Source organism: Dufourea novaeangliae, unplaced genomic scaffold (genome assembly GCF_001272555.1).
Source record: "Dufourea novaeangliae isolate 0120121106 unplaced genomic scaffold, ASM127255v1 scaffold218, whole genome shotgun sequence".
NCBI lineage: Eukaryota > Metazoa > Arthropoda > Insecta > Hymenoptera > Halictidae > Dufourea > Dufourea novaeangliae.
This window is the reverse complement of record NW_015374101.1, coordinates 30433-41014: the sequence shown is the minus strand read 5'-3', so window position 1 is coordinate 41014 and position 10582 is coordinate 30433. Positions and strand designations below refer to the sequence as shown.

Genomic DNA, 10582 nt, shown 5'->3' with positions numbered 1-10582 from the left:
ACAGAGTCACAGGCGAGCGCGCATTGATATCGATGCGCGGACGAGAATGTGTGCCTTTACCAGGTTCACGCGCGAAACGAAAACCCCCGGTTTCGGAGATAAATTACAAATGGAATTCGATAAGAGTGCTGTTCCAGTATGCACGCTGCGAAACAGAACGTAATTCCTAGTTTTTATTTTAATCTGACTATTTGACCGACAGAGAATAAACGCGGTATGAAATTATAAAGGCTTATCGAGTAGTCGCGTTGATTAGGATATTTAAATGTTTGACGGGGATAGAATCGAGACGCCATAGTTGTGTTTCGGTTAGTTGGGAAGAGAATTAATTGTAAGTAATTCAACGGAGAAATGATGAAATGAATGTATATACATAGGTAAAGTGGATGATAAAATTACACTGTGCAACAAGTCACACAACGATAAAACTAAACCTGGTTTTTTGTAGTAATTAAAGGTTGCTGAACACGATGATGGTTTTAGCTTTTTCCCTATATGTCACAAAGTCATAGAAAAGCCTTAGGTATAAAGTTAGGGCGCTGATCAGTTTGATTGGTTTCTTGAACTTATTCATCTAGTACCATTCTTCTGACTTTCTTTCCCGTCGTATTCAACAAACAATACTAAAAATAATAATGAATTTAAGTATAATATAAATACAGCGTGTCCTCAAAATCGTAGTAAAAAGAGAGAATAAATTTTTCTCGTTTGAGGTTTCGTTTTCGAGAAAATCGAATTGGAAAATTATTCTGAAACCTGTGTATTCACGTGGTAGTAAGTAGAAACGGAATGCAACGAACAGACACGCTAACCAATTCCTATTCAATTGTACGCGTATCCAGCAGGTTTTCAAATTCGATTATCTCGAAAACGAAGCCTTAAATAAAAAAATGTTATTCTCCTTTTTTCGACTTACTGGTTATACCACGATTTTTGAGGCACCCTGTATACTAATATATGCTTTATACAGTTCCACATTTACAATTAAATTTTTAAGAAATCTTACTTATAGGGTCAAAAATGAGATTATTATTGTATTCAGCAATTTAAAATCAACTAAATACAATCAGTTTCGCCCCACCATTTGGGAATTTTCGAAATTTTCTTGAACAGTGTTCATTAGAGCCACTTGGATAAATTTGACAGTTTTACGATTTTAATTGCATTTTTTATAATTACACAAGCTAAGTTTAGGTTTTTGTGTGTTTTTAGTGGACAATTATTAATTAAAAAGTTGACCAGTCTAAAAGCCTTGGTACTGTGATTTTACTTCTACAGAATACACAAAACTCATAGTTTTCGTACCGTGGCTCTAATAATTCGATCCCCCACTGTAAAATTTTCCACTTTAAGCATCATTTGAAATAGCGCCCAAACCATAGATAGGACATGTCTGGGTTAGGTTTATAAAAAACTTTATAAAAAAAATGATAAAGAAAAAATTCATTGTATAAATCGTGGAATCTGTTAGAATAAAAGGGATACTTCGATTGTTCTGGTTGTAAAATTATTTGATGGCCAACTTGGGTTTTTGTAAATAAAATGATAAATTCCGTGTCCGTACCTTGTTACGTGAAAAGAGTCAAATTCAATGTTATCCGATAATATGAGGTTGAGGTAAGTAGAACTGAAATAATAGCATGAGAACTTTTAATGAAAAACGTACTTCTATACGAGGTCTGACCATGAATGATTGGCTCCACTTAGACAGACTGGGTTTCTACTTCTACCTTCATTTCACAGTTATACAGGGTGATGAAAAAAAAAAGAGTCTAAAATTTTAGGGGTTTATCGTACTCACTAAGAGGAGTAAAAAAATCTGTAGTCAACACAGACCCTAAAATAAATCCATTCGGTGTAAAATTAAGTTGTATACATATTTACGAACGTTCGACACCGTTAGTGAGTCTCTTCGCAACATATTAAACCTAAACAGGAAAATTGGTTTAAAAATACAAAAATTCAAGGTTATATGACACCAGACAATTCGAAATGCCGTTATAGTGAGCACTATAAGCTATAAGCCTTCTAAAGTCTTAGGCCCTTCTTTTGGTCACCCTCTATGTATTCTTGAAGCAATTCTCAATCTGTACATTGTCATTGTAGATCATCTTATAAACCTTACAAAAATATAAACAGAAAGTTGCGGAAACTTTGTTTTTGTATAAGTAAAACCAGCGACTAATTTTATAATACATGCAAAAAAAATGGTACCGGTGCCTGGATTTTAAATGACGACTGTATTCCTCAGAGATGCTAGGGTATGTGCCGTGCGGTCCAACACAGTCCTCTTACCAGAAAGCATCCCTGGTTTCCCCACTCCGTGGCTAGATTCCAGAAATAATGTCCTTATTCTTTAGGCAACGCAACGTCGGGCTGCTTACCACCTCTAACTTTCCCTCATCTGTTTCTCATAAACAAACTTACGACGGCCGATAACTGAAGAATCTAACCCGGTCCACCGCCGTCGCGTGACATCAGGGCTGTTTAGTCTCACGCCCGTCCTTCCAGGACCGCAAGCAGTCTACGTCCCTATCGTAAATCCTTTGAAGGCAAAACAGTACCAGGCCATCTGCCCTCGATGCCACTTGAAACGCATTGACGCTAACATACAGGTAAAAGGACATTTTACAATAAAATTTTAAATAACATTATTTTACCTTCACTTACCTCAATATTATGTTACAAGTTAGCTTTGAATTTTCTATCAAAATAACGACAAACAGAGGTTTTATTTTTAAAAAATCAAGTTTCATAATCTCGGTTTAAGGCAATATTTACCTTGACTTTTCCTACTGCCTGAAAAGATTATTTCCGTGTTGTACATATAGGAACATACGTGTATGTCAGACTCCATTAAAACTAAGGACGGTTTTTTTGACAAAAGCGCAATTTAAAAAAAAACTTATCTCTGCGAAAAAAATGATACACAATGTAAAATATGTTGGTTATTAGTGTTTGACAAATAAATCTTCCTCGGCTCATTTTTGCTTAAAAAGATCCTGTTTCTCTTAATTCACATAGTAATTTCAAACTTTCGGCCGATAATGTGTATGTCCGGTAAAGACAAATGATACGTAGAGACACAGCGTGAATGATAACACCACTGCTTTTCCTCGGGTGTCTTTTTTCGAAAAACAAAGTTTATACCAATAAGGATCAATATTTTTACCTCTTCCATTCTGCTTTTTCTACTTCATGTTTTAATCACTTTTATTAACGATTATGCCTGAACACTGTCTCAAACATGCTTTCATGGCGAAATAGCCGATTACCCTATCTTTGGTCAAAGCAATGTTCATTAGAGAGTAGATACTTTCGTTGAACGCAAAAACTACTTGTTTTCAGTCTCATACTATTGATCCGCTTCACATAGTTCGAACTTAGCAAGTTACCTTAAACCTCTTTAAACATTTAAAGTGGATTAATGAGCGGTTTCTTTGTCAATACCTATGTATATACCTATACCTTGACTTCCCGCAGTACATGTAGCTCACCGCAATGTAAGTTTTTGCGTAGCTGAAACTGGTCAGTATCTTAAGATGAGCACCGTAAACGTTACAATTTCTTCGTTTCAATTAACAGAAAAGTTTCGAACAGCACCTTCAAATGAAGCAAATGTGGTTCACAGAATTGGCCTCATCGGTCACCAGGGAAGCGTGTAACAGCGTAGTTTCCTCTCCCATTCTCATTTGTGGTTATCGGTCCACTGTTATTCCGCTGGCCTTGCGTCTGCTTTCGTCCCTTACACCTTCATATATTTCATTCTAACAAGTTTATATTATATTGTACGCCTTACCGAAATCACCTAAAACTTAACATAATTCACGAATGCGACTTACTACGTTCCATCCCTACCACAACGCGATATTTCTCGTTTCCTCTCAAAGTGTTACAGAATAGAAATTATATTAATTTTCTTTAAGTTTCTTTATTGCTTTATCATAAAACCCATCAATTCAGGATCTACATAAATATTCATTAGTATTATTTTTTAGTACTAGTTTATAGAGAATTTTTCGGTTTCAGTGGAGGAAATTCGTTACTTTTTGTCTTTTTGATAGTACCTAATCTTAAAATATTGTCTCTTAATCTTATAATAATAAAATGCTTTGACAACTTGATTCAGAATTTCCTAGATAAACCGAAATTACATTTATATTCATCAATGCGAATACAAGAGACAGTAGTAGTACATGATACTCTTGTAATTTTATCGTTTAAAAAGAACGTTGACTCTAAATTTATATACGTAGACGACTACTATACGTACTCGATGCATAAAATGGTACGGTAAAATAAAATAGACGTGTAAAGTCGTGGATTTTTTAGGATTATCATTCACTTGTGCTACTTTGTGGATTTACATCGCCGCTACATCTGAAGTTAGTATCACAGAACTTTACGTAAATCTAGATTTATTACGCGCGGGTGACCTCTCAAGAATTTCCGCCGTACTCCGTAGCAACAGATGTCCACTATTTAAAGAGCTGCATTCAGAAGATTGCATGGGGAGCATTTGTCTATTTCAAAAGGTTTCTACACTACAATATAAATATTGCACATCACGTTCATATTAATTGGGTAAAACGAATAAGGAAATCATTTTATCAGTACCACGAATATTTGTAACATATAAGTATGCAATGTTCATGAAATATGCGTATAGTTCATGCTGAAATAAATACTCTCGTCTTATGAAAAGATAAAATGAAATTGAAAACTGTTTATAAAGGTGAAACGTAGAATAAATGTGTTGTGTGTACATCACCGCATAATTCAAATTAAGCCTGTATGATTAGCAGCAACTATGATGTGATACATAAAGATATAAGAATTTTATACAAAATTTACTATAATTGTCATTAAAATACTATTATATAAACTTAATGTTATATATTAAATAAAGCTGTTTAATATTGTTTAATTTCATTATCTAGTTATCAATATTATACCATTACTATATACATATACACTTAAGACATTTTGTGTCATATATTCGTAATAACACAGAACAAAAATATCTATAATAAGTATTGTCAGATTTGAGTAAGTAATTATAAGTTAATGAGAAATGATAAGGTTATATTATTTATTAATATACACTCAAAAGAGTACTGCTTACCGACAACAAAAAATTCGGAACCAATATATCACATACTCTGATAAAAGAATTACAACATAAGAAAAAAATTTTAGAAACAATATGACATGAAAATACAAGATATCCCCATTTAAAAAAAAATAAAAATAAGAAATTTCTTATTTTAACATTTAAAAAAGTATCAAAATTATTTAAAAACGGTGACAAATAAACAACTCCAAAGCTTATCTTCTAAAGTTGTTATTTATCAAATTCCACAGAATACTTGTGATGATTATTTGAATATGTATGAATAAACAAGAAATATTGAAATATTTATAAAATTTTTATTTAGTAATGAAAATAGTTAAAAAAACTTACTATACCTATTTTTCACTAGATTTATCCAATCCGATGATGACACCGTCTTCACTTCCTTCGACCAATGAAATTGATGCCAATCTCGTGAAGTTGTCGGTATCACGACTATGGTTCTAATAATGTTCGAAGAGTCTAGTGACTAGTGAATAAGTGATCGAGAATGAAACAGAATGAAATAACAATTGCAATTGCGGTATTGCAATGTAATTGAATGTGATGTCGAAAGTATTAGAATATATTTGCCAATGTTTAATTTGGAAACAACAAACGTTGAACCGTAAAGAAATATCATGACAGTTCTTTCCAAAGTAACTGAATATTTTTGTGAAGCATAAAATAACCGTACATCAATGGGAGTATAACTGAAATGCAGTACATAACCTTACAGTTTATAGAGGTATGTTATTAAATAGATTATTTTCTACTGTTGACGAAGTTTTAAACGAATTAATCTTCCTTAATGTTACGTCCCTGGGTGCTTTTTTTACGGGGGGAAAAACCTTGAAAAGGTGCACCGCCTCCGCTGGGGGCGGAGACGGTCAATGTGGGATTCTACCACGCTAAAAATCCCCCGGTGACCCTCGGGCAGAGGGCGACCAGCCCTGCCCATTGCCCTCCCCTACAGGTGTTTAAGGGGTGGGCTCTTCTCTGGGGATGGGTGGAGTAGCGGTTGCTTCTGTTACCCCTCCCCCCGCCCGGGACAGTTGCACGTGCCGTCCCTCCACCTCCTACCTATAGCGCCGAGGGGTCCCCTCTCGACGCTGTCCTCTCGTGGGCCGACCGCGAAAAGAGGTGGTACCCCCAGTACCACCCCCTCGGTCCGGTTGCCCCGCGGGCGATGACGTCCCTGGGTGCTACGTTATCCCGGAATTGACGCTACTTCGGATTCTTGCTCCTACTCCCGCCCGAAGGCATCAGAGTGTGTGGAGCATCCGGAAATAAAGGAGAGGAATGGATTGGAAGACGAGAAAAAGAGCTACGGTTTCGTCTCCTTGGAACCACCAGCCAGACTCATCAGTAGGGCTACAGCTGGCGGTCCCTGTTCTTGTCCCTGCCCCTGTCTTAGACGCGTGGGAAAGAGGATTTTTGGAACTTGTATTTATATGAACGGAGTTAGGAACGAGTACGTGTCATGGACATAGGAATAAGGGGACGGAGTGTAAACTCAGCTTATGTGCGAAGAGAGTGAAGCCTATTTCAGAGGGGAGAGAGGTACCAAAGTGTCCCTAAATTTGATTGGTTGCATTTCTACGCATGCTCGGTGTATCACAAATTACGACAGTGATAAAATCACAAATTAATATAGTGTCTAAGTTAACATTAAATAAGTGATTATTAGTGAACCGATCACAGGTCAAAGTGATTAATTCTACTTTCTTAACATTTTGTAACTTTGTATATTCAAAATTAAATTTTAATTTTTCATTTTGTGAAGTTAATGGATTTGAATTATGAAAATAATAGAAATTGAAGGAAAATATGCAAGTTCAATTATTAAACTTTATAAGATGAATTAAAATAGAGATATTGATTCGAAATCTTTTATTGTTCTAAATAAGAGAAACCAGAACAATAATATACATAAACTTAAGTAAGTTATACATATAGTTCAACAAAACAAAGTATATTTTAGGTATGTTGTTTCATTGTTTTATTGGCCTTTAAAAATTACAATTTTATTCAGTAACTGACGTTGGCTATTTGATTTGTCTATTCTATTTAATGTTATGCAATGTAGCCGAATCTTAATATATTTTATACAAATTGCACGTGTCAAATATACAATATGACTTTTCATAAATGTTTGATCATTATAGTGTGGTCATGTAATTATTTAGTACAATTATTTTCAAAATAAATGCAATTTACACTTAAGACACTACGAAAATGTCTACCAGGTCTACTACACTGCCACGCTTTTACACGTTCGTCTCTCGTCGCGTTACTGCGCATGTGCATAGCAGCAGCCAATAGAAATTAGGGCTACATTTATTGCGTCGCCCCTCCCGTAAAGGCATTACCCGCCACGCAACGGTAAGCTCCGTCCCTATTATTCCTATGTCCATGGTACTTGTGGGAAACGCGACGACGACGAAGACCTCTGCTGAGTGCCATCCGCACTTACCGGCCTGCCGAGTGCCATCCGCACTTACCGGCAGATCCACACGTCGGGGACGTCACACTACATAATAAACTTTTTAAAAAAATGGCGTATCTAACAAGAAAAGAAATAGATGAAATGAAGCCGCAAATTGAAAAAGCGGTACATAAATTTCTTGGTTTTGGGGAACCTGCGATTGTTACCACAGCTATCAACTGTATTACTTCTGGCTATGATAAACGCAAAACAGCAGGTTAGTATTACAATTAGTCACAATATTATTACTCAATTGATTTAACTTTTGAATTATAATAATAACCATAATTGTTTTAAGGTATGGTAGATTACCATTGATCCTATGTAATGTTAGAGATGTAATGTACTATTTTCCTTTGATTTATTTCATAAATAATAATGTTATCACAATAACTTGATATAAGTGCCTATATATTGTTGAAAGTTACTGTTTCCTTCGCATAATTATTACATAATTCTAAGTAGTTTATATGGATTCTTATATTCATATGCTTCATATGTTACATACCTTAAAAGAAACTAGTTATAATTAACACATTATTGTGTATGACTGATTACTGAAATGAAAAGGTTAATATATACATGATATTCTAGATAAATTGTCTGCTTTATTGGAAGATAAAAAGGCTTCCAAATTAACTGAGAAAATATTTGCGATATACGATGATGCCAAAGCTGCGCAGAAAACTAAGAAAAGAAATCATGTGGAGGACAAGGATAAAGAAAAAGATGCAAAAAAACCTAGATTTAGGGATGACGAAGTAAAAAATGAAAAAACAACAGAAGCCCAATTATCTGCAGACAAGGTACAATATTTTTATGAGTATATAAGTTGGATTTTATCCATTTTTTATGGTAATTTTGTTTGTACAGATACGACAAATGATGGCTAATGCTCAAAGAGAAATTGAAGAAAGGAAGAGGGCACTAAAGGCTATTAAACAAGAAGAAGGAACACCAGTAAAACCATTACTTAAAACACGAGATTCATTACCAACAGTGGGAAGCATGTATAATCAAGGTCTTTTAAGCAAAACAGATTCGGACAAAGCACGAAAAATTGCTGCATTACAAGCTCAAATCAGAAGTAAACTCAGCTCAGGATTACTCGGTACTGTCAGCGTACCTGACAAACCGACTCCATTAATCTTAGATGAATCAGGAAGGACAGTAGATATAACAGGCAAGGAGGTACAACTTACACAGGTGGTGCCAACATTGAAGGCCAATATTCGAGCAAAAAAACGAGAAGAGTTTAAAGCGCAATTGCAAGAATCCAAAGGCCCTGAAGAAATTCAGGATACACACTTTTTTGATACTAGGATAGGTGTAAAACCAGCAGTACGTGGTAAACGTACACTAAAATTCCACGAACCAGGAAAGTTTCAGCAGCTAGCAGAAAGAATTCGTATGAAAGCCCAATTGGAAAAGTTGCAGAATGAAATTAGTCAAATTGCTAGAAAAACTGGTATAAGTTCAGCAACTAAATTGGCACTTATAGCACCAAAAACTGAAGCTTTCAGTGAAGATGTTCCTAACGTGGAATGGTGGGATTCTGTTATATTAACAGGAGGATATCCAAATGAAGATGAGCCTACAGGAATTAAAAGTTCCACTATTACCAATCTCGTAGAACATCCTACACAAATGCGACCACCAAGTATGTACTTTTTGAGAAAATATAAACGTAGTAATACAACATATTTAGTTTGAATTAATAATTTCTTGTTATTCTTTTAGCTGATCCGTTAAAACCAATATATATGCCAGTATTTTTGACGAAAAAGGAACGTAAAAAGTTACGTAGACAAAATAGACGGGAAGCATGGAAGGAAGAACAAGAGAAAATTCGATTAGGTCTTGAACCGCCACCCGAACCGAAATTACGAATTTCAAATCTTATGAGAGTATTAGGTACAGAAGCCGTCCAGGATCCTACAAAAATAGAAGCTCATGTTCGACAACAAATGGCTAAACGATTGAAAGCGCACGAAGATGCCAATGCAGCTCGACGATTAACAGCCGATCAGCGGCGTGAAAAGAAGGCAAGAAAACTTAAGGAAGATACTACACTCGGTGTACACGTAGCTGTTTACAGGTAAGTTAAAAAATATGGATAAATAAAATATAACATTAAATTACATTAGGCTAATATGATAGAGAAATATTAACAAATAAATATTGTTTTTATAGAATACGTGATCTTCTAAATAATGCATCAAAGAAATTTAAGGTGGAAACGAATGCGAAACAGCTTTATCTTACAGGCTGTGTAATGCTCTTTCGAGATTGTAATGTTGTTGTAGTAGAAGGGGGTGCAAAACAACTGAGTAAATATAAGCGGTTAATGATGTATCGCATCAAGTGGGAAGAAGATACTATAAAAGATAACGATGGAAACGATGTGCCCAATAAATGTGTCCTAGTATGGGAAGGCACTAGTAAACAACGTCATTTCGGAGAAATTAAATTTAAAGTTTGTCCGATTGAAAAAATGGCTCGTGAGCACTTTAAAAAACATCAAGTCGAGCATTACTGGGATTTAGCTTATAGTGGAGCTGTTCTTGATAATACGGACGATATTCGATCATAGAACCAAGTTCTGTAATTTAAGCAATAAATATAAACAGGCTAATGTAAATGCGATCATAGATAATTTTAATACAATTTAAGTAAGCAATTACTATAAAAACTGAAAATAATGAAAGATCAAAACTGTAAACAATTGCAGATAGGGCGAAAATAAAAGTGCTCAAGGGTTTTGATGATAAGTTTTCCTTAAATAGTTGTAGAAACCCTTTATTCGCAACAAACTTGAATTAACAAAATAATCTATGATTCATAAATCACAGAATTGTACGAGTATGTTGCAAGACGTGTAAGTATCACTATTCAATTAAAGTATGAACTGAAAATCAACATTTTTTATTGCTTATGAAATAAATTTTTTATATCGAAAATAACGATGCAATTTTTATGTT

The 10582-nt window shown here is 34.8% G+C and overlaps 1 protein-coding gene across 1 annotated transcript; it reads left to right on the top strand.

Moving 5' to 3' along the window:
• Positions 1-7608: 7608 nt before the first annotated feature.
• LOC107190806 (U4/U6 small nuclear ribonucleoprotein Prp3) lies at positions 7609-10262 on the top strand. Its single transcript, XM_015579689.1, has 5 exons — positions 7609-7818; positions 8196-8407; positions 8475-9261; positions 9342-9699; positions 9795-10262. The coding sequence occupies exons 1-5, from the start codon at positions 7671-7673 to the stop codon at positions 10192-10194; spliced, it is 1905 nt and encodes a 634-aa protein (XP_015435175.1). The 5' UTR covers positions 7609-7670; the 3' UTR covers positions 10195-10262.
• Positions 10263-10582: the final 320 nt, after the last annotated feature.

Excerpts from the sequence above, each read along its gene's own strand:
- LOC107190806 (XM_015579689.1), top strand. The coding sequence starts at position 7,671 with ATGGCGTATCTAACAAGAAAAGAAATAGATGAAATGAAGCCGCAAATT. Across the intron at positions 8,408-8,474 it reads CCCAATTATCTGCAGACAAG|ATACGACAAATGATGGCTAA; the intron begins GTACAATATTTT and ends TTGTTTGTACAG. Across the intron at positions 9,700-9,794 it reads GTACACGTAGCTGTTTACAG|AATACGTGATCTTCTAAATA; the intron begins GTAAGTTAAAAA and ends TTGTTTTTATAG.